The sequence below is a fragment of the Mirounga leonina genome, unplaced genomic scaffold (assembly GCF_011800145.1).
Source record: "Mirounga leonina isolate KUSES-001 unplaced genomic scaffold, KU_Mleo_1.0 Mir_104, whole genome shotgun sequence".
Taxonomy (NCBI): Eukaryota; Metazoa; Chordata; class Mammalia; order Carnivora; family Phocidae; genus Mirounga; species Mirounga leonina.
The window spans coordinates 745,449-769,929 of NW_023270231.1; the positions used below are offsets into that span (position 1 = coordinate 745,449).

The following is a 24,481-nucleotide window of genomic DNA, read 5'->3' on the forward strand; positions in this document are numbered from 1 at the left end:
AAGCACCTTCACATCTGCTGCCTTGATTCAGCAGCATTTCTTTATAGTTGGCAGGACTGGTTTAATTGGCATCTCATTGTGGAAATGATAAAGTAGACTCCAAGAGAGAGAGAGACAATTTTCTGTCTAGAGGTCATTTCAAATAGGCATCCTGCAAACACTTTCTTTTATTCAAACTAGAGCTGAAATGCCACTAAATGCACACTCTGGACTGAACCACCTGACTGGTGTTCCGTATCCGGCTCCCCTTTTCCCCCTACTTTGCAAGACTGAGTCCCTGAATTTTAGAATTTAAAAAGACCTCAAAGAGCATCTGGTTTGATGCCTTTTTTAATGCAACCATAGTCTATATTTATCTAGACCTCTCTAATTCCTGCTATCACATATACTCATGGACCCATACATAACAAACCTGATGCTCAGAGAATTTGAGCAGCCTGTCTGAGCCACACAGGAAGTTAAGAGCAAAGTCTGGACTGATCCAGGCTGAGAGCCAGCTGGAGAAATTTCAGCTCCAGGACTTTTGTTCTCTTCCTCTGTATTAGAAGTTGGAGCCTTGTTAAATGACCAGCCTGGTAGAGATAGCAATTTGGGTCATTGACACCAGTGTTAATGAGTTTCCTGAGTGCAGGTTTTAAAGAGGTGAGTGCTGATTGATTAATTGATCCATTCATTCATTTCCCAGGTGTTTGCTGAGAACCTATTTGGGGCCAGGTACTGTACTAACAGCGAGAGTACCCTGGCAAGCAAAACAATCAAACAACATGATCTCTGTCCTCGTCGGGCTTACACTCCAGTGAAGGAAGCAGATATCAAACAATCTTCCACGAACCGTAAACATTGTGACTGTTATGGAAAGGCATTGCTAAGAGGTTGAGAAAGCTAGGCAGGCTTCTTCAAGAACGTAATGCTGATCTTGATGATCTCCAAGGAGAGGAAGAACAAGAAGGCTTTAGGTTTGCAGCAAGTATAGAAGTCCAACACCCAGAGCTTCTTAGTTTTTGCTTAGGGTCAAGCAGACCTCTGTCTTACCAGCTTGGAAATTACATCATTAAAGGGTCATGCTTATCCCCATATCCCTCCCCACAGATGAGGAAATTGAGGCTCAGAACAGCTAAGTGACTTGGCCAAGGGTAAGGAGTGTCTGAGGTAGACTGATTTGCAGACCCACACCCCCTGGCTTGCCACTCTGTTCCATTTTCACACCCCCTCAGCTCAGGCCTCGGCCAGACCAGCCTGAGGGGACAGCCCTGGACAAATGGGGTCAGCAAAAAAGGACCCTGAGAAAGCCAAGGTGAAGACATCTAGTTAAAAAGATTTTCATATCTTCATCAGGAAGGACAAGGGCCTGCCCCTATCACTTCTCTTCTGGTTGACCCTTCTTGCTGAAGTAGATCTCAGGGGATCCCAAAAGATCTGCCTGTTACTGATGACAGGATGGAACACTGAAAAGTAAGCAAGAGAATAAGCAGCTCATTGGGAAAAAAGAAGAAGAAAGAAAGAAAGAAGAAAAGGAAGCAAAGATGGGAAGATGGGGGAAGAGAGGAGATACTCACCATTCATCAAATCTTGGTGTCAGGCACGTATGGGGCAGGATTTGGGGATATAGCAGGAAAGGAGAAGCCAAAGCCTCTGCTCCATGCAGCTGACGTGTGATCTGGAGGAGCTCAATAACAAACAAGTAAACAAGCAAATAAATAAGATCACGGCCAAGAGGGATGTGCACTAGGAAGAAAACAGAGCAAGATGTAAAGTAGGCAACAACATTTCAGGTGGGCGGTCAGGGAGGGTCCCTGTGAGGAGGTGACATTTAAGCTAAGATCTGAAGGATGAGAGGGAGGAATAGTGGAGGAAGAATGGGGAACCAGCGTTCCTGGCAGAGATGAGGGCCAATTCAAAGGCCCTGGGGCTGGATTTGGGCAGAGTGGACTCAGAACCCAGGAAGAAGGTGGGGGTGGCTGGTTTGGAGTGACAAGAGGGTGATAGGAGATGAGATTGGAGAGGCCCAGGCCACTAGTGAAGATTCCTGCCATGCAGCTGAAATCCTGTTCATCCCTCCTCAGTGTTCCTAGCGGTGCTGGACTTTTATTTCAGCCAAAGTTACTAGTTCCATCACATGGGTGTCTGCAGTAAGCCCTTTACGCCTATCATCTCATGTAATGCCCACAATAGGCTTAGGACAGGTCAGTCCGAAAGTAACATATCTTGTTCAATTTCAGTCAGTGACCAGATCAGTTTTCCCAGAAAAACAGCCAGAACTAATAGGCTGCCTACATGTCTCAAATGGTATGGTCTCAGTGAGTGGGATAAAACCCTAGGAGCTCCCCCCAGCATCCCCACACTATAGAAGGTGATCAAAGAGCCCTGGGATTAAAGCTGGGTTCATGGGTTAGAGTTTCCCCTGGAGGCTGACCGAGCTGGTGTGTGCAGCTTTGATCAACAAGTCACTGGGTAAGACACAAGAAAAAGCTCAAATCCAATTTTGTACAGATCCTCTAGGGAGCTGGAAGAAGGGGTGGGGAGGAGAGAGACACTGAAGATTTTCCAGTACATGACTTCAGCTGCTACACGTTATTCCTCCTGTAATTATTGAGTACCTATTGTGTTCCAGGCCTGGGAGGGGCTATAGCTTAGCTTTGTGTGGTCTGAGCAGCAGTATGAGCTGAAATCCATCTGCCCTGGCTCAGCTCCTGTTGCTTTGGCTCAGGGAGAGGGGGGGCTTTTTTGCAGATTCCTCTGCTTGGAAGGAACACCAGTTTTCTGATTTCCAAAAAAAGAGAAGTATGTGCTAGCAGCGGCAGAACATACTGTAAAGGATACCTGTTCTAAAGAAAAATAAAGCAAGGGGCGCCTGGGTGGCTCAGTCGTTAAGGGTCTGCCTTCGGCTCGGGTCATGATCCCAGGGTCCTGGGATCGAGCCCCGCATCGGGCTCCCTGCTCAGCGGGACGCCTGCTTCTCCCTCTCCCACTCCCCCTGCTTGTGTTCCCTCTCGCTGTGTCTCTCTGTCAAACAAAGAAATAAAATCTTTAAAAAAAAAAAAATTAAAAAAAGAAAAAGAAAGAAAAATAAAGCAAATGGAAATGGGGTGCTCTTTGATATTTTAGATCAGCTGGTCAGGGAGGCCTTCTCCAAGGCAGAAAATTTGGTCTGCTTCCTGAGAGATGGGAGGGAGAGGTTTAGAGGATGAGATTGCTAGACAATGATGGCACAGCCGATGTGCAAAGGCTCTGAGGTCATCAACTTGGTCCATTTGAAGCATACAGCAAGAAGACAGTGTAACTAGAAGGGAAGGAGAGAGAACAAAGTCTAGAAATTGGGTCAGGTCATGTAGGGCCTCATGAGCTGTGGTGAGCATTCTCATAGATTATTCTAACACACAGGGTAGTCCCAGGCAAGTTCCCAGGAGCAGAGGGAGCCTCATGTTTATAAAAGGATCGCTCTAGCTACTCTGTTTCTAGCATTGTGCTTCTGCTGTGAAGGCACATAAAAGAATTTTGCAACATTATCTTCACCTCTAGAAACTTCCACTTTTGTCAGAGACAGATGGAAATTCAATTACATAAATACTGTGATATCGACTGCAGTATTACATAAATACTGTGATATCGACGTTGCCTGACACCAAGATTTGATGAATGGTGAGTATGTCCTCTCTTCCCCCATCTTCCCATCTAAAAAGCATAGGGCTCTTTTTAGCAGCATTAATAACGATAGCCAAAAGGTGGAAATAATCCAAATGTCCACGCATGAATGAATGGATAGACAAAGTGTGATATCTACATACAGTGGAATATTACTAAATCTTCAAAAAGGATGAAATTCTGATACATGCCACAACATGGATGGACCTCGAAAATATTATGAGTGGAATAAGCCAAACACAAAAGGACAAATATCGTACGATTCCACTTATATGAAGTATGTAGTTAAACTCATAAGACCCCTGTTACCAGGGGTTGAGAGGAAAGAAAATGAGGTGTTAGTGTTTAACGGGTACAGTTTCAGTTAGAGATGACGAAAAAGTTCTGGAGATGGATAGTGATGATGATGCACTACAACAGGAATATACTAATGCCACTGAATGGTTTAAATTGTAAGTTTCATATTATGTATATTTTACCACTAAAATAATTTAAAAAAACATTTTTTAAGGTATAGAGCTAAGATCTAGGGATAGAAGAGTGAGCCTTCTAGGCAGAGGCAGGAAAGAACCTCTGATGACAGCAAGAAGGCAAATGAGCTGGGGCACAATGAAGAAAGAAAAGGTGAAGACTATTTATACATGGCCTTGCAGGATCTTGTAGTTCCTTACAGAAATCCAGGAGATGGGAAACCACTGGAGGGATCTGAGCAGAGAGGTGATGCTGTCTACCCTTCGTTAAAACCCTCGTAGTGGCTTTCTCTAATGAGTCTCCTTTGCAAACCAGGATAAGAAAAACACTTCACATGGTAGCTAACTGTGAGCATTAAAAGAGGTAATGTGTGTCAGGGGTTTAACATGGTGCCTGGCACAGAGTAAGCCTTCAATAAAAGGCCAGCGTTACTATGACAGAAATTCAAAGAAAGACAGCAGCCCTGTGAGGAGAAGTTTTGGAGGAGTTCGTGGAGGAGATAGTTCAACTAGACGTGGAAGGATGAACAAAGATTTCCATCAACATAGATGTGGAAGAGGAGAGGGCTTTCAGGGTGGAAGGACAACTGGACAACTGCACAGAAAGGAAAACAACCAGCCACAGGGCAGAGCAGGGCAGAGGAGATAAAGCAAGGAGTGTGAACTCTGGAGCTTAGGTGATGGGAGTTTTTAAGGTTTTGGAGATGTCCAGATCCAAGCTATAATTTCAGCAAAACTGAATCCCCATCGCTCAGCCTGGAGCGTCAGGAGGGTGGTCCGAGGCTGGGGGGCTAGGCATGGGGGTCAGTGGTTGGGCAGGAGACGCAGAGAATCCGGAGCACGCAGGTGGGGCTGGTAAAGAGGAAGGCAATCGAGAGGGCGCGTCATCCCTCGCCATGAGAGTGGAAGCAATTAAGTGGAGAGCCCTGAGGAGCCACAGCCGTCGCCGTCGGAGTCAGCTCCGCAGCCCTTCACAGAGCCCAGGCAGCTCGACTTCCTCAGAGCCCTCAGCACGGGTATAGACACACTCCGTCGCCCAATGCAATTATGCATTTAATGTTTCAGCTCCCAGATCACTGCTCGAGTCTGTTTTCATTTCATCCCGGTGCCTGGCACAGAGTCTGGCACACAGAAGACATTCACTAGTGGCTTGCTGAGCAGCTGAACAGGAGATAGTAACCGACAAAAGAGTTTTAGAGAGAGGGCTCCGTGAGCTAAGCACCTAGAAGTATTCATTGGACCGGAGGGCATTCCAGCTCCCAGGAGACTGGGCTTGCGTGAGAAAAGCTCCTGCAGGGAAGCTCCGGTCCCCTCCCGCCGCTTTGCAGGGACAACAGACGGGTGGCAGGCGGGCGCAGCACACCACAGTTTACAGAGGGCGTTCACAACCAACGCCAGGAACTCTGAGAGGAAGGAAACTAGGGCCCCGCCGCAGCCCCGTGCGCGTGGAGCACAGCGGTTCCATTTCCCGCCGGGGACTACCGAGTCCCCGGGACAAAAGTTGGTCCTCAGAGCGGAGCCGAGGGGGGTGCGCAAGCCACAGCCCCGAGCGTCCCGCGGAGCTCCAGCACTATTTGCACACCCCCGTGGAGCTCGCAAGCTCTCGGGGGAGTCCGGAGCAGAGCTTGCGGGCAGAGCTTTGCGGGGGCTCCCGCGGGTCCCAGCGCGCGGACAAGGACCTTCGCTCAGCCCGCACCAGTTAGCGCCCAACTCGCCAACTCCGGGACTTTCGCAAAGCTGCCGCGGGCGGGGCAGCCGCCGAGGAGCGGGCCGCACCATCGCGGCCCGAGAGGGGGAAACGCTCCGCTCCGGGGCCCCCGCCACGCCGGGGCGGGCCCGCTAGAGCCTCGAGAAGGCCGGGGCCCGGGCGCACAGAGTTCGGCCGCCGAGCCGGAGGAGGGCGGCGCGGGGCGCCGCGGCTCGGCCGGCTCAGAGGCGGCGGCGGCGGCGACAGCCTCCCCCGTGGCGGCGGCGCGGTGGCAGAGGCCGGCTCCCCGGCCGGCGAGCGGCGGAAGTGCCGCGGAGTTGGAGCGGGGCCGGCGCCGCGGCAGCTTCTCCTCGCTGAGCTGCTGCCGCCGCCGGGCGGACGGGCGGACGCGCGGAGCCGGGGGCCGCGCGGCGGGGCCGGCGGGGCGCGGCGGGGCGCGGCGGGGCTGACCGGCCCCGATGAGGCGGAAGGAGAAGCGGCTTCTTCAGGCGGTGGCGCTGGTGCTGGCGGCCCTGGTCCTTCTGCCCAACGTGGGGCTCTGGGCGCTGTACCGCGAGCGGCAGCCCGACGGCACCCCCGGGGGATCGGGGGCGGCGGTGGTCCCGGCGGCCGGACTGGTGAGTCCCCCAGTTGCTGTGGGGGTGGGAACACTCTCTCCCCGTATTCACTTGGAACCTTCGGTTTCTTCCTCCACCTTTCCGTTTCTGCCTCCTCAGTGTCAGAGCCGGAGACCCTTCGGTTCTTCCCATTTTGGGGATTGGGAACATTGAGGCTCAGAGAAGGACAGGAACTTGTCCAGGACCGCCACGTCAGCCAGAGGCCGAATCAGAACAAGAAACAGACTCCTGTTGCTCAGTCTGGAAGATCTGTTTCTTACCTTAGATTACCATCCTTTCTGTCCATGTCTGGTATCCCCCTACCGCCCAGCATCTCGTGCTTTTGGAGGGTCCAGTCTGCATTCCTATATCCCAGGGTGATTCCTTCTTCAGGAGCTGGCGGGCCTTTTATTTAGTGGCCAGGTCTTTTCTGCTTTCACCCCCACCTGCTGATCCCAGTGTACCCTACTTAGGTCAGCCCCTTTCCTGTTTTCTCATCTGCCCAGTGGGACACCAGGCCTCCCTCCTCTCCCCATTTGCTTACCCTCCCCCCTCCTCTCCCCATTTGCTCACCCTCCCTCTTTCCCAGATCTGTGGGTTCCTTGGAGGATGCAAAGATCATGCTCCCCTGGGAGCTTCAGGTCCTGGGGGAGGGAGGAAGCTCCTGGTTCTTGAGGGACCTCCTGCCTTTGACCTTCTGGGGTCAAAGTGTGAGTTCTGGTGGAGGGACCCACCAAAATTTCCCAAAGGCTATTTGTGCACAGTGTGCCCTGAGGATGGAACATCAGGTGCCTTCCCTGTCCCTTCGTAGAGTACCCATGATCCCTTTTGAACTTGTCCAGTTTGATTAGATGTATTGTTTCTTGCAGCCAAGACTAGGATCTTAATTGTTCCTGCGTCTTCTGAACTCACCCACGTGTGTGTGTGTGTGTGTGTGTGTGTTGTGTCACACGTACATATAGACTGATAGCAGAAGCTCTGTCAGAGCACTCCTGCCTTCCCAGCTCCTGGCTCAGTAGGTGCGAGTGAGTGTATACATGCTTGAACTGTTTCACACAGTGGGACATTTCAGGTTTTCTTATAGGATTTCCCTGGCCCCATGGGAAGTGGATAATTTGTCTCTCGGGGTCAAACTTAACTGATTGTTGGCAGGATGAGGGAAGAAGCTGACTTTTGAGGTTGATGTTTTTTTCTCTCTTCCTGGTATCAGGCTGCTGCCTGGGCAGTCTGGCATCTTGAGCATGGAGGGCTGCTTGCCACAGGGATGACCCAATATGAGTACAGCCTGTCACTGGTAATTGTTGCAAACTGTCCTGGAGGGCCTCGGTGATCTTTTTGGTAGATCTTATTGTTTGGAAATTAAGCTCCCTCAATGCCTTCACTAAACCCCTGGTTCAAACCCTGACAGCCATATTAGACCTCTTTCCTGTAAATTCTGTATCCGTATGAGTTTTTCCTTCATGAGATTTTTCTTCTGTTCTCACCCTATGTCAGTAGCAGGGGCAGGAGGCCAGGGTTCTGTCCTCAGCACTACTGTTAACTTGCTGTGTGTGTCCTTGATCACCTCTTATCTCCCTCTCTGAGCCTCCCTTTCTCCATCCATAAAATGTGGTTATTGGTCCGGGTCCAGCATTATGATACCATCAGTGAATCAGTGAGAAGTACAATGGCCACTTCTTTCTTTCCTGAGGGCTGGGGTCCCTTGTAGCATCCCTAGCTGTGGGGGCTCCGTGCTGGACACAGCCCCACGTCAAGGTGGGGAGTGTCCTGCCTGAGCACTAACTCTCCTTTAGAATAGCTGTAGCCAGTTCTAAAATAGTTCCTGACATTCTGCCTCTGCCTGAAGAAAGCCCTTGTATTTCATTTGCCGTGGATGCCAGAGACGTCCTGATTTTCATTTTCTATAGACCCAGATGTGTAGAGAGAAGGTCAAGGTTAACTGCCAGTTTGGCCTGAGCTTTCAAAGTAAATTACTCACTTGTGCAAAAGGGAATTGATGGAGTAAGGCAGCCTTTTGGGCAAAGAGAGAGGGGAGCAACAACTGGGCACTGCTCAGAGCCCTTGACTGGAAAGGACAGACAGGCTCCTTTGGGAAGGTCTGGTTCTTGTTCATTACTTTTGCTCTGGAATATCATGAGGAGGAGGAGGAAGACATGAAGGGGTGTGGTGGTGGGTACGGGGGGTACTGATGGATTATCCTTGCTTTAAAGAAACTCCCTTTGCTTTCTGGGAGTAGCAGAAGGGAGCTGTTTCCCCGATGATAAGCTCTGCTAGATGCTGTAGGATTCAGCATTCATCTGCTGCCTTTCAGGAATACTCTGCCAAATTTCCACACAGCCACTTTTTGTGTCACTCTCCTGCAGATGCATAGCCCTGGGCTTGGCCCCCAGTCCCTTGTCTGAATGTCAGCTGGCCTTGAGGGAGGAGGCTGACTTCTCAGAGCTATGGTGTTCTGTTCCTCATCCCAGGGCGCTGGAACGTGCGCGGAACCTGTCAGTCAGCCTGCTATCTGGGAAATCTGGCCTCTTGAGCACGCAGGGCTTCTTTCGACAGGGCTGACCAGTTCGGAGCTCAGCTTGTCACTCTTGTAATTGCTGAGAATTATCCCAGGACACCTCGTTGATCTTTCTGGTAGAAATAACTGCAGAGGCTCTGGAGGGAAGTCTGAAAGGACTTTATCCAAATGCAAAATAGATTCCTCATGGGTTCCAGGGTTAACATACCCACTGTTAGAGCAGTCCTTTAACTCCTTAACTTATCCACTGGATTGAAGAATAGAGTTTCAAGTTAAGAGCATTTATCATCTGCTAGAAAGTAAATCTATAGAACTGTCATGCCAGCTCATCCTAGGTATACCTCTGGAGCTGGGTAGGGCAGCTGATTTATAAACGACACATAATGCTTTTAGGATTTCAATATTCATCTGGTCAGACAGCTGGCTTCTCCAACAGTTGTGAGACTGAGCAAGAAAAGCCAGTCCTGAAGCCATCCTCATTTTTAAAATTTTTATTTATTTATTTAAATTTAAATTTAAATTCAATTAGAGCCACCTTCATTTTAATTTAGGGGTCCCTCTCATTCCTAGCCCCAGTCTGTTTAATATCTTGATCTAATCCTGCAGTCTGTTTCCTATTCCAGACCTGGGGACTAGCTGTCAAAACCCATGTTAGGAAACGTGATGCAATCCCTCCCCATTTCAGAGCCATAATCTCTTGTGAGAAATGACTTCACTGGATAATAGTGACTGTGGAATAGAAATTGGTAGGATAATAGAATACCAGTGACTTTAATTTTCAAGTATCAAGAGTTTTTCTCATTGTGTCAGAGCTGAACTTTATTCTTAGAACATCCAGAAATCAATACCTCCCCCCTCACCCCACCCCTTTTTAGTCTTCCTGGTGGCAGAGCCTTACCCATCAGAAAGTTAAGTACCGTAGAAATGTAGCCTTGGAATGATTTCTTTAATTTTCCACAGAGGGGCTGGGACTCATTACCCTGCTAATCTCTTGTCTGTCTGCAGGCCCAGCTGAAATCTGATGCCACCGGGGCTGGGTTGTTGGTTTACCTAAGCAAATCTGGCTCTCGGCATTCCCCGTCATCCTAGGTGTGTAGTCTCCTCAGGAGCCCCAGATGAGGAAGGCCTGGGAACAGAGGCTAGGGTTCTAGTTCTCTCTCCTGCCCCTAAACTCCCTGTGGGACCTTAGGAAAGGGGTTTAACCTCTTTGGGCCTTGGATCTTTGAACTGTGAAGTGAAGGTTTATATTCAGGAGAGGAAAGGTAAATGTGTATCGTAATGGTGCTCCCCTCCCCTGGCCAGGCAGACATTGCTCATCAGTTTCTTTCCCACTAAGCCCAGACTTGGTTGCTACTCAAGTGGAGTTAATGGCATTGAAATTTATTTGCAACATAGGGAATAGATCCTTTGTTAGGATGTTTCCAACTTTAACTTCCTGGGGTTCTGTGAGTTTGTTTGGAAGCATGTATTGCAAAGGTGCAAACAGTAGAAGTATGTTAAAACAGGCCTCCCCGTACCTAGGTTGTGATGAAGCCACTGCTACTTAGGGACGTGTTTATACTCTGAGGATGTTCAGTCTTTAATCTGTTGGCGCCAGTGACATGATAACAAACAATGGAATCAGGAATGAAAACGCAAAGACCCATTTCAGAGATAACCGTCTAGCTTGCTAATTGTACCTTGTCCACAGTCGACTCTTACACAGAGATAGCATAGGGATCCCATCACTGAAAAACACCCCGAGGTAAACTGGCGGCCCACAGTGTGTCCTGTGACAGCTAATCGCTCATGATGGTGTTTGCAGTGGGTTCTGTATTTTGTATGTATCTGACCCTCTGCATCCCATCTATGTATCCAAGCTCCCAGGAAGACTGAGGTAAGAGTCTTGCTTCTCAGAGAACCACTGTCCTCCTGCCCAGTGCAGTGGGGAAAGGAGGTACCCTATACCTGCCTGAGTTCCTGTGGCCAATGAGTGCATCGTGGCCTCCCCTTCCAGAAATGTCTTGAAGGAGGAACTGCATCCTCTTCCAGCACATAGCATAAGGCTTGGCCCTTGGAAGATGGTCAGAACGTGTTTGCTAAATGATCAAGATGTATCGGAGCTCCAGAAGTCATCTAGTCTGCCTGTGTTGTTGTGTAGGTGTGGAAATTGAGGCCCAGGAGAGGGGGGAATCCATTCTCAGAGTGGGGAGTGCAGATCAGAACCCAGTTCTTCTCCACATTCTTGCTCTATTTCACCACAAATACTTTTTCCCTCCACATCCTGATATTTGATCCTTCTCTACATGAGTCAAGATCATCACTCCCAGTTTTGGAGGCTGGTACTTATTGACCAGTTACTGGCTGGAATTTACCTGGCTTTTTTGCAGATCCATTTTTATACATTTCTTGCGGAGTTTTTATAGTGTTAAAGCAAGTAAAATGAATTAGATTTTAAGGTGGCAAAGGAAAAAAAAAAAAAAAGGTGGCAAAGGGATCTGGCTGGGAAATTGAGAAATTAAATGGATGTATCACATGTGGCATTATTACTGCTCTCTGTGGCAGATGGAGCTAGTGTGAGCTGAAGAGCCACTTCAGATTCTCTGTCACTTGTAAGTAACAGAATGGGCTGAAATGAGTAAGGGGATATATTAGCTCCTGTAATTGCAGTGGCCTCACGTATGGTCTGATCCAGAGGTTCATGCCCTATACCAAGCCCTTGTGGTAGCAAAAAGTGGTTGTAGCTCTTTCCAACCTCATATCCATACCCAGATCCTGGAGGAGAGAGTCTGTCTCCTCTGGTACCTTCTCTAGAAGGGAGAGGAAACTTTTTTTCCTCTAAGTGCTCGCAAGATCTCTTTAGGTATTATCAGCCCAATTTAGATCTAATATGCTCTCTGAACCATTCACACTTGTCAAAAGCATGAGCTATGCTGATTGACTTAACCCACCCTGGAGCTAGGGTTAGGCTCGGGCCATCAGAATTGTAGGAAGAACAGTTCCCAGAGAAAAATCCGAGTGCTTTCGTGGAGAGGAGGGGAAAAGCAATCTAGGGATGAAGACAACAAGTGTCCATTCCAGAACCTTTCTGATACAGTGTCCCAAGCAGTCACTACTGAGGGGAGTCAGGCTTGGTCCCCGAGGTAAAACCTCTCAGCCATCCTGGACTCAGTGTCGATCACTGAACCTTCAGTCTGGAGGTTTGTGTTCTCATCGCAGCTCTGCCCTCCCTTTGCTGGGATGCTTCACTCTGGGAGCCTCACTGTCCTCCTGAGGAAAGCTGTGGACGCTTCCCAGCGTGGAGTAGAGGGCTGGGATGAAGCGCGGGTGGAAGCTGTCTTTATTCTTGCCTGTGAGTTCTGCTGCTGCCTTCCTCCCCCTCCCAGACGTCCTGAGAGTCACTGCGTGCCCTGCCCGCGCGCACACGCACACGTTGAAAGCCAGTTCATTGAAAATTTCAAGCTGAAAAAGAACTTCTGTCTCTTCAGCTTCGACTTTTTTTCTGCCTGGCCCTCTTAGCTGGAGGAGGCGGAGTGTTCATACTTTGGAAGCTAGAGGAAGCTAAACAATTCAGCTTGCTGTGGTGGGTGGGTGTGTATTTATGAGTGTGTAGCTTTCTCTCCATGTGTCTCTCTTCTCTCTCTCTTATCTTTGGATGGTTCCTGTTTGCTGCCCTCTGCTGAGTATAGATAGGAGAAGGAAGGAAAAAAGCAGGCCGATGTTTTCCTTCCCTTTGGTTTTGAGAGAATTCTGAGCTTCAGATGCTAGATTTTCTTCTGTTTGCTTGGATGATAAAAGCCACAGCATTAAATGACACTAATAAGGGTGATGATGATACAGATGACAGGGAGAATGACGAGGTTAATAATCATCATCATAGCAGCTACCATGTATTTGGCACTTACTCTGCTAGGCATTGGACTAAGAAGCCCTTTACCTGTACATCTTGTTAAAACTTCCAGTTATAAACAGGCAGGAATGAATGGAACCAGGGCTCACAGAGGTGCGGGTACTGGCTGAGGATACGCAGCCCCTGGTTGTAGAGCTGGTATATGAGCCTGTGGGTCTCTGACCCGGTGCCTAAGCAGGATAAAGGACCTGTTTCCCACCCTGCCCTTCCATCCGTTCCTACGAGGCTGCTAGGGGAGCCCTGACGTCTGAGCAGATGGGACCATTGTTCTAAGACTGAACCTCTTCCGTGGCCGAGGAGGAACCCACGAGGTCAGTTGGTGGTGGTGTGACCTTGAAGAGGAACCTTCGCCCAACCCCTACTGAAGCCCCATTGGCAAAGGGACTCTCCGGTCCTCCTAGATTGAGATGCTGTGGGGCAATATGTAGGGCTCTAGTTTTGGAGCTACACTGCTTGATTCAGATCCCTAGCCTTGGGCAAGTCACTTGACCTCTGTGCCTGGATTTCTTGGTCTGGAAAACGGAAACAGTGTTCTGTATATTGGGGGTTTCTTTCGGTGGTTGAATGAATTGTTGTTGGAAGCTAAGCAGTCTGAGGATAGGTGGTTGGCCTCATGGCACAGCATTCAGCAGTGGAGCAGGGCCAGCCTCGCTGATGATTGGGCGTGGGAAGGAAGGTGTGTCTGTACCCTGTGTACCCCACTCCCTGACTCTTTGGAATCTGAAGCAATTATTGAGGGAACCTTCCCACATCCTACCCTAGGAAAGAATCCAGGTCCTCTGCATCCTTCTAGGAAGTATTCTTTGCTGCCTCCAGGAAGTTTTTTGTTTGTTTGTTTTTAGAGAGAGCATGCATACAAGAGGGGGGCAGGGGGAGAGGGAGCGAGAGAATCCTAAGCAGGTTCCACACCCTGTGTGGGGCTGGATCTCATGACCCTGAGATCATGACCCAAGCTGAAATCAAGAGTCGGATGCTTCGACCTCAGCCGCAGTAACTTCTTCCTAGAAACATCGTCAATGGCAAGGGAAGCAAGGGCAAAAATGAACTATTGGGACTTCATCAAGATAAAAAGCTTTTGCACAGCGAAGGAAACAGTCAACAAAACCAAAAGACAACCGAAAGAATGGCAGATGTTTGCAAATGCCGTATCAGATAAAGGGCTAGTATCCAAAATCTATAAAGAACTTATCAAACTCAACACCCAGAGAACAACTAATCGAGAAATGGGCAGAAGACATGAGCAGACATTTCTGCCAAGAAGACATCCAAATGGCCAACAGACACATGAAAAAGTGCTCAACATCACTCAGCATCAAGGAAATACAAATCAAAACCTCAATGAGATATCACCTCACACCAGTCAGAATGGCTAAAATTAACAAGTCAGGAAACGACAGATGTTGTCAAGGATGCGGAGAAAGGGGAACCCTCCTATGCTGTTGGTGGGAATGCAAGCTGGTGCAGCCACTCTGGAAAACAGTCTGGAGGTTCCTCAAAAAGTTGAAAATAGAGCTACCGTATGACCCAGCAATTGCACTACTGGGTATTTACCCCAAAGATACAAATGTAGTGATCCGAAGGGGCACATGCACCCCAATGTTTATAGCAGCAATGTCCACAATAGCCAAACTATGGAAAGAGCCTAGATGTCCATCAACAGATGAATAGATAAAGAAGATGTGGTGTGTGTGTGTGTGTATATATATATACACACACATAATGGAATATTATGCAGCCATCAAAAAATGAAATCTTCCATTTGCGATGAAATGGATGGAACTAGAGGGTATTATGCTAAGCGAAATAAGTCAATCAGAGAAAGACAAGTATCATACGATCTCACTGATATGAGGATTTTAAGAAACAAGACAATCATAGGGGAAGGGAGGGAAAAATGAAACAAGATGAAACCAGAGAGGGAGACAAACCATAAGAGACTCTTAATCTCAGGAAACAAACTGAGGGTTGCTGGAGTGGAGGGAGGTGGGAGGGGGGGGTGACATTGGGGAGGGTATGTACTATAGTGAGCACTGTGAATTGTGTAAGACTGAGAATCACATACCTATACCCCTGAAACAAATAGTACATTATATGTTAATTTAAAAAAATTACAAAAAAACAAAAAGAGTCAGATGCTTAACCAACTGAGCCATGCAGGTGTCCCCAAGAAGTCTTTTTTTTTTTTTTTTAATTTAATTTATTTATTTGACAGAGAGAGACACAGCGAGAGACAGAACACAAGCAGGGGGAGTGGGAGAGGGAGAAGCAGGCTTCCCGCTGAGCAGGGAGCCCGATGTGGGGCTCGATCCCAGAACCCTGGGATCATGACCTGAGCCGAAGGCTGACACTTAACGACTGAGCCACCCAGGCGCTGCCGCCCCCAAGAAGTCTTTTTTGGTTACTCTAGCCCGCAGGAGTTGCTCACTGGTCTTAGTTCCCCTGAGCCCTGATCTTATCATCTGCCCGCTTAGATCAGAGGACCTTCCAGGAAGGCATGGCCTTGTGCTTCTTCCTGCTGCTCGCTCCTTGCACCTGTTGGGCTGTTGCACGTCTCTCAGCCTGTACCCGCTCTGCTCCCTTGCCTCTCACACCTCCTTCCCTGCCACCTGGCCCCTGAGCCTCACTCACCCATGTAGGGGCAGCCTTTGGTTATGCTCTCTCCTACAGGGACCCAAAGCCCCTTATATAAATGTATCATGCAGTGTAATTGTTTTAATTTGATCTGTCCGGAGTATCAGCTCCTGAAGGCAGGGACTAACCTCTGTCTCAGTCGCCCACTCTTGTTTGTCCAAAGTATTTGCTGAATGACTGAGGAAGCGAGTGAGTGGATGATATGGCTGGTACTCAGTAACTGCTGGTGGAGTGCAGGAAGCTTAGCCTTGAAGAATGGTTCTTCAAGGACTCCAGGGCTCAAGGAGGTGGGTGTGTGGGTGGGCCAAGGATCCGCGTGTTTCCATCACTTCCTAGGTGGGGTGGGCCAAGGATCCATGTGTTTAACACACTCTATTGAGAGTCCATCCAGGAACTCTCGCCTCCCTACCCACATCCTCAACTTGTCAGCATCCCTGGGAGGCTGACCTCACCTTCCCCAGGGGCCCACTCCATACTCCCCAGGAGCGCTCTGGGACTGCCTTTGAACTTATATTCCTGAGGAGTGTGTCTATTTGCCAGGTTGGCAAGCAGTGCTCCCAGAGGGCTCTGTGGTGCCTGTTATTCTTGGCACTCTATCAGGTGCCATTGGTGCAGAAGCAGGATCTGGGGTGGGTGGTGCACTTTGAAAATTCCTCTACCAGGGGCCACGAGGACTCTCTGGGGTGTCTCAAGTTGTGTTTCCCCCTGATGCCTGTGGTCTGTTGTCCTTCCGGGATGGGTGCTCTGCCCTCCTGCCATGGGGGCAAGGAGGAGGTGGCTGTAAGTGGGGGGTGGGGGGAGTACTCAACCAGGGCCTCCCTGGGAAGGTGTGACATTAGGAAGGCCTACGCACCTCTCCCTTGAGCTGGAAGGAGTGTGGGAGTGGGGACAAGCTCCTCTGTTTCCAGGCCCAGCACTGGCACTTGCTCGCTCGCTCTGTGTCCCACTCCGGACTTCAGCTCCAGCCTTATCCTAAAATGAGCTCAGTGGTCACTGCTTCACAGTGTCGTGAGGATTACACTAAGGAGAAAGCTGAGGTGCAGAGGGGTTCGGTGACATATCCAGGGCCACACAGCTAGGAAGTGATGGAAACAGGATTCCAGCCCAGGTGTCTCCCAGCCCGAGGCTTCCTTCTGCCGCCTTGCCACCTACTGGCCCTGTGACCTTGGGGGAATCTCCCTTTACCTTTTCCCCAGGACATGAGGAGACCACATGTGCTCCCTCAGGCAGCCTCCCAGGAGCTCAGTTAACTGGAGTTGTGTGTGTGTACGCATCTCCCCCATGATTCCAGATGTCAGCTTCCTCCCAGAGGCCGGCTGGGAAGCAGAGGGTGCTGGAGGCGGCTTCTGGAGGAGGGGGGTTTCTTAATTTTTCTTAAAGGGAACAGGTTGGAAACATCTGGTGGGGGAATGTGTGTGAGAATTACTTCCTGCTGCTGAAGCACATTGTATGTGCTCAACTGAACACTGTTATTTTTGCATGGTTCCTCCTGAGTATTGATCGGGAGTCAGGTGCTGGTGGTTAAAAAATGTATATGCATATCTATTTGTGAAATAATAAGTTTCTAAATCTGGCACCTAACAAGGGAAAAGTTGTGATTGTATTTTGGGGGCGTCGGGATCTGTAGTAGGATTCCTGATCTTTCTATTGACAATAGACCTTAATGACTCTCCCTCAGAGAACTTCATCGACCTTTGTACTGTTTTTTGTTTTTTTTTTAAACCTTACATGTATGCTTTAATGGAGATTTCAGACTGGTGGCCTTTGGCCAGAAGTAGCCCATGTGGTTCATGTGGCTCACCCAGTGTTGGCCCATAGATGGATGGACATCTTTATTTAAAAAAATTTTTTAAAGATTTTATTTATTTATTTGAGAGAGAGAGAGAGCGAGCATGGGAGAGCAGAGGGAGGAGCAGAGGAGGAGGGAGAAGGAAGGGAAAGAATCTCAAGCAGACTCCACACTGAGCACAGAGCCCGAAACGGGGCTCGATCTTATGACCCTGAGATGGTGAGCTGAGTGGAAACCAAGAGTCAGACGCTTAACCGACAGAGCCAGCCAGGGGCCCCGAGGGTGTCTTTATTTTTAAGTGTTAGTTAGAAAGTTGTCAGTACTTGAACATTGGGATATTTCATATTTAAAAAAATTCTCACTTCTGGCTTATGAGAAAAAATATGAAAGTCTTGCTGCTGAGCCCAGGTTCCTGTATCACGGAAAGTGTCTGGATCTAGGTGGCAGTTGCCTGCTCTGGACAGGCATCAGCTCAGACCTCGGTTCTTCACCCTCTCACATAACCAGCCTGGCCTCTGGAGACTTGTGAGTTTGGGAGCCCTCCTTTACAACCTTTGTCTAATTTGTTCTCTTTCTGTCATGGTGGAGGCACAACAGGGCTTATGACCCCACTTTACAGAATAGAAAACTGAGATTCAAAGGGCCTAAGTGACGTGACTAGTCACAGAGCCAGTAAGTTGAGGCTGGTCCTTTTTGACTCTTGCCTAATGCACTTTTTGGGGTGGGGGGGAGATAGTTACCTGGAAATATAAACATATAAACCTTAGGCTCTTGAACAAAGTCAGTTACGTTTATATGCAGATGATTTATATTCCAGCTCTACGTAAGCCCAAGAACCATCTACCTTGTTTCTCTGTGTTTTTAGGTATTCTGAATTTGAGGTCTACCCTGTCTAATAAAGTTTGCCCCAGCTGTGTCAGGGGCTGCTGTAGGTTTGTTAGAAATGATATGAGCACAGAGTCCACTTTGTTTTCTGCCCTGGGCTTCCTGGCGTGTCAGGAAACCCCAGAACGTGCGTTCTTGTTACTGCCGGAGTGTTGGGAATCTACAAGGAAAGGAAAGACAGCTTTCCAGTGGGAATGGCACATGCCACATTCCCTTGTCTGAGGGGGCCCCAAAGGCATCTGGGGGCATTTCTGGAAAAAAGAGGGCCTGTGTGAGGGCTCTGAGCTAACTGGGTGAGGCAGTTCAGCTGAACACAGCCACCTGTGTCTGTGAGAACAGGACCCTTTGCCGGGAGCAGGAGTGGCTGCATGTCCCCTCCCCTCTACCTGCTTCAGGAACCTTCCTTTAGAGGTTCCAGGTGGCTGCTGGTGTGGCAGTAGGGCGTGGGGTGTGGCGCCGGTCCTGGGCTGAGAGTTTGCTCTCTTTGAGCCTTGGCTCCACAGCGGTGACAATAACGATCATTAATTTATTGAGTTCTTGGTGCATGCCGTGCACTGGGCCCTTCTTGTGTCTTCAGCATAGTATGTGCTCTTACTGTGGTCATTTCGCAGATGGGAAGGCTTAAGCTCGGGAAGCTTAAGTAGCTTCCCAGGCCTGCAGGGGAGACAAGTGGTGGGACTCTGACTCAGATTTCTGACTTTCCACCCTGTGTTCTTAACTACCATGCTTAACTGACACCGTAGCAAGTCATGGAACCTCTCTTAGCCTCCGTTTCCTCCTATGTGAAGTGGGGATAATGTGTTCCTGGCGTGTCAGCAGAGTACACATAAGAGGGACTCGTCAGCTTTCGGACTTGCCTGTGCCCCTCGCTCTGGGCAGTTGTCACACATTGCTGTCTGCTCTGTTCTCTTTCCTGCTGGGGTAGCTCTGTTCTGGAGCACCAGGCTTTCCCTGAGGAGTCCACTCGGTATGTGTGGAGTGTGCCTCCCTCCCCAGCTCGGATCCTGGCTGGGCTGCTGCCCTTCCCCTCCCCTGGCAGTGGGAGGCCTGGCCAGGGAACAAAGGGGCACGTTAAGAAGGCTGCCAGGTGCCAAGCCAGAGGTATTGAAGGGACACTTGATTAGTTTTAACCCTAGTTGTCAGGCTTTTGCTCTTTCTTTCTCTGCAGCAGTTAAGGGGGAAAGAAGCTGGGATGGCTTTCCTCTCTGTGTGGTTTATATGGGCTCTCTGACTTTGGGTGTGAGTATGCCTCTTCCACCACTCTCCTGTCCTCAACCCTCTCCGCTCTCTGTGTGCATCTGTCTCTCCCTCCTGCCCTCCATCCCCTGCTGTCTCTGTGCTGTGTGTGTCTAGCTCAGCAAGCGGTAAGACATGAGACTGAAGAATCCACAGTTCCAAGGGGCTATCTTTCATCTTGCGTCATCTCCCCCAACCTCATCCCTGCCAAGAGGTCAGCCATCTTTGGCTTGAACACCTTCAGAAAGAGGGAACTCACTCTCTTAGCTCAGCAGAGTCTTAGACAATCTGCCGTGGCTCAGGAAGGCTTAGAGGATTTCTTGAGTGCCCATTATCCTTTTCAGACTCCTCTCAAATCTTTCCTTTCCCAGAAAGTCTTCTCTGATCTTTCTAGTTAGAATTAATATCTGTCTCTTGGAAATGCTTATAGAATTTATTGTCTAGCTTTAGTGGCATGAATGTTATAGTGCTATGTTTTGCCATTTCTCTAGGCAGAGGAAAGTAATGTTGAAGGAGCTTTCCCAGTAGGACAGCCCGTTGGGTGAGGTTCCAGCTGGAGAGAAGGGGTCCCAGAGAGCTGCCATGTGGGCCTGGGCTTCCTCCTGTTTCTAGAAGGTCCATCTCCAAACTTGGCCAGTGTATGTTATGTATTGTTTTAGTCCAGAGAATATGGTAGGCTCTGTGGGCCAGATGGTCTCTGCGGCAACTTCTCAACTCTATGGTTCTAGTGTGAAAGCAGCCAGAGACAATACATTAATGAACGACTATGCTGTGTTCCAATAAAACTTTATTTGCAAAAACAGGCCCAGACTGGATTTGGCACGTCGGGGTTTGCTGACCCATGTTCTAGTCTCTTCCCGCTGGAGCAAATGCCTTTAGTTGTTTGTTATGTGACCTCGGGGTTGGTGAGGTCCTTCTCTCAGGACCACATCTACCATTAAATGGATGAATGGAATATTATGGGTTGAATCATGTCCCCTAAAAAGATATGTTGCAGTCCTAACCCCTATACCTCAGAATGTGACCTTATGTGGAAATAGGGTCATTGCAGATATAATTAGTAGGGTGGACCCTTAATCCCATGTGACTGACTGGGGTCCTTACGAGAGGGGAAACACAGAGAAGGACAGGACCATGGGGAGACTGAGGCAGAGACCAGAGTGATGCTGCCATAAACCCAGGAACGCCTGGGACCACCAGCAGCTGGAAGAGGCATGGATGCATCCTCCAGAGACTTTGGAGGGAGCATGGCTCTGCCAGCACCTTGATTTTGAACTTGTACCCTCCAGAATAGTGGAACAATAAATTTCTGTTAGTTTAAGCCACCTAGTTGGTGGTGCTTTTTTATGGCAGCCCTGAGACATGAATACATGGACCATTTTCCATATTCTCATCAGATTGCTTTATGGGTGTGCATGAGTGTGTTTGTGTGTTGTGTTTGGGTAGAGGTGGGTAAAACACTCTGCAAGGCAGACATAATTGTGATAATCTCTTCCAGCTACTTCGATTCCTTTTTAATTCGTGGAAAAATCCTCTCTTCCTATGGAGGATTAGCATATTACCCTACACATATGTATTCTTTAAAGCCACTCTCCTTATTAACAGATCAGCCTCTTTTTTTTTTCTTTTAGCTTAGCCCTTAGCCTGGAATACCAATGAGTAAACACAGGGTGCATACTGCCTTTTATTTAACCATATTATCTTTCTTTTTGTCAGTTTCAACTATAATGATTTCAACCATTTCTTTTTGTTCTGGGTCCCAGCTTAATTGATTTGGGGGCTTACTATGTGTTTTACTATGTTACTATGTGTGTTTCTGTGCTAAGTACAGAAAACAGCCCCTGCCTTCATAGGGTTTGTCATCTACAAGGGACCTAGACAAGTTCATGGTGATGTATGCACAAGGCAGAGCATACTTAGTACTGCGGGAGGGGTCAGCCCAGTGTGGTGGGATACTGGGAGGCACAAATCACATGGATTGAGGTCAGGAAGGACATTGGGAAAGTGGTGACTTTTAGGGTGGCCCTGGGGAAGGATTGGGGCCTCTCAAGTAGCAGGAAGCGGGGAGTAATTTTAAGAACAGGGAGTAAGCCAACGTCACTGAACTTTCAGATGTCTGTTAAGTAACTGCAGGGAGGTGGGCCAGAGCTCTGCTGGGAGGCTGGTGAGGCTGGCAAGGCTGGACTTCTGGAAGTAGGGACGCCATGGACAGTTTTTACACAAAAGATGATCTGAGCAGAGGGACCAGATCAGAAAGGTGGATATGACAATGTGGGAGGCACTGGAGGCTGCAGGCCAGTTTGGAGGCTCTGGGAGTGGAGGGAGAGTGAGTCCGTTCATTTGTGCACTAAACCCTGTGGTGGTCCAGACACTGTACCAGGTAGTGAGGCCATAAAGAAGTGTCACCTGCAGTTTCTGAGCATCAGACACTCATAATACGAACCTCCATTCAGGCTACTTTGTCCAGGCACAGTGTGAAGCACTTTATATAAATTACTGTTCTTACTGTTCTTAATCTTCAGAGCAACCCAGAGGTACACGCTATAATAGCCCCATTTTATAGATGAGGGCACCAAGCACCAGCAAGAGGCAGTATTGCACCCAAGGTCACGGGTTGGTCACTGATGGAAGTGGGATTGGCCTGCAGGGTCCTGAGCCTTCACCACTAACCTTGACTCCATACACACAGCAGGTCATTCAGAATACGGTAGGATCTCCTGGTGACTGCAGGTGCAGGTTCTACATGAGCATGCAGGCGAGCAGATAAACCCAGGTGGCTGGGTGGGTGGAGCAAGGAAAGGCTTCCCGAAGGAGGGAATCCTCACCTAAGTCTTTGAAAGTGAGTGGGATGATTTAACCAGGCAGGGAAAGGGCAGGATGTGGAGTGGCGGGTGCAGGCATTTCAGCAGAGAGGACAGCACAGTCAAAAACCCAGACTAGGGAAAACAGAACGGCATACGCAGGGCCTTCCAAGTTCAGTGTTGCTGTCCCCTAGGAAGTTAAGCCAGGAGTGGGCCTGCGAGAGGCTGGAATGTAGTAGGGCCGGGGCCATGGATTGGACTTTGCCTTGTGGTTCCCAGAGATTTGAAGGGTGTGGGGCAGAGAAGTCCTGTGACCAGATTTGCTTTCTGATAGGTCCAAGAGTTGGAAGTCATTTTGTCAATCACTGTCAGATGTCCGCATGTGAGGCCAGATGACATAGAGGAGCTCCCAGGACAGGACTCATGAGGCCAGCGCGCTCCAGGCCTGGGACATGACTCGGAAGGCTCAGCCTGTTGTTTAGCTGGTGTTCGGGTCTGTCATTCTGCTTCATTCAACATGTCATTTATCCAGCAGATTTTGCCTGAGTACTGAACATGCCCAGGCTGGCTTTCTGCTAAGCACTTACAGTCCAGGAGGAAAGGACAGGCAGGGGCTCTACCCTTGAGGACCTGCTGGACCACTAGGCAGATAGTTCCCGGGCAGTGGGATGCAAGCAGTAGGTGAAGTGGGCATGGGCCCCAAGAGCACGGCGGAGGATGCACAGTAACCTTCAAGCTGATCTCCCAGCTGCCACCTCTCTCCTTGCTCCCAACCCACCTCGCTCCCAGACTTAAAAGGCCACAAGTTTGCCTGGATTAGAATCCCAGTTCTGCCCTTCACTGGTTGTGTGACTTCGGAACTCACTGAATCTCTTTGTGTCCTCTGTTTTAAAATGAGCACGATAATAGTCCCTACCTCAGCAGATAGTTATCAGGATTAAATTAGTTCACATACACAAAGCACGTGGAATAGTGCCTCGCATATTAGAAGTGGTCCGCGGATGCTATTATTGTTTTAGGTCCAGAATCCCTGAACCCAAACCCTCTATATGAGGCACATTTTAGGTTTCAGAGTTATGTTAGTCAGGGTTCAGTCAGGAGAGAGAAACCACCCAGCAATCTAAACACGGAAAATTTAATATAAAGAATTATCACCTATGACAAGAAATTGTAGGAATGAAGCGTTGGCTATCATGAAGAGCACTCTAAATACATTCTAAAGAATGTGAGAATAGCAGATGGAAGAGCAGCACCAAGGAGCACCCCCCCCACTCCTGTTGAGATAGAGTTTCTAAGGAAGACCCCCTTCTTGGGGCTGAGATAAGAGCACTCCCAGAAGAGGCCCCCAGGCTGAGATCTTGGTTTTGTTGGGAAGGCCACAGGTGTGCTGACTGAATGACAGAGCAGCGGCTCCCGTCCCACATCAGTGAGATGCGCCGGGGAAAGCGGATCATGGTGAGGTGTCTCATGGAAGGCGTTCAGCTGCAGCGTTGCCCACAGGAGCGGGTATTAGGGGAAGCTGCTTGGTGCTGTTGGTCATGGCAGCGGGACAGTGGGAAAGCTGTGCTTGCTGCTCTAGCCCCTTGCTGGAGAAGCTGTAACCGAACCAACGTGAGTTCGCTCCTTGGTGAGTCACAGCTAGGAAGCTGTACCAGGCAGAGTTGTTGCACAGAGGAAACTGTGTTTGCATCAATAAGGAGATCCTGAGGAATAGCTTCCAAAGCTGTGACTCCCCGAGCATGGGCGAATGGGTTCCTTTCATTTAGGGTTAGGGTGAATATTCATCGTATACGGAGGTGGACATGGTCGTAGATGCACCTTGAGGAAACATGCCTATACATACGTTGTATGTGATGTAAATGAGGCTTGTGCTCCTCCTTGGGTGGGGATTTTAGTGTAATGAGGTGAAGGTAGGGGTCAGTCACTCCATGGGTCACTCCATGGTCCATCTGCACAGGCTTACGTTGGAGGTGGAGCTGAAACGGGTCTGGGTGGTGTGGGCCACCAGAGCTCTGTCCGGACAGTTGCTATTGCTTGCGGGGTGTTTCGGTTTCCATCATGGGATGCTATACCCCTTGGGTCTTTTTTTTTTTTTTTAAAGATTTTATTTATTTTTATTTGAGAGAGAGAGAATGAGAGAGAGGGAGTACATGAGAGGGGGAGGGTCAGAGGGAGAAGCAGACTCCCTGCTGAGCAGGGAGCCCGATGCAGGACTCGATCCAGGGACCCCAGGATCATGACCTGAGCCGAAGGCAGTTGCTTAACCGACTGAGCCACCCAGGCGCCCACCCCTTGGGTCTTTTGCCTGAGTTAGGAGAT

General features: G+C 49.2%; 1 protein-coding gene across 1 annotated transcript in view; it reads left to right on the plus strand.

Moving 5' to 3' along the window:
- The first annotated feature begins 6,237 nt into the window (after positions 1-6,237).
- Positions 6,238-24,481, plus strand: part of GALNT10 (polypeptide N-acetylgalactosaminyltransferase 10) — a 218,365-nt gene continuing 200,121 nt past the window's right edge. Inside the window, exon 1 of the mRNA XM_035012753.1 lies at positions 6,238-6,437. Within this exon, the coding sequence (XP_034868644.1) occupies positions 6,279-6,437 (159 nt within the window). The 5' untranslated portion in view covers positions 6,238-6,278. The remainder of the gene's footprint in view (positions 6,438-24,481) is intronic.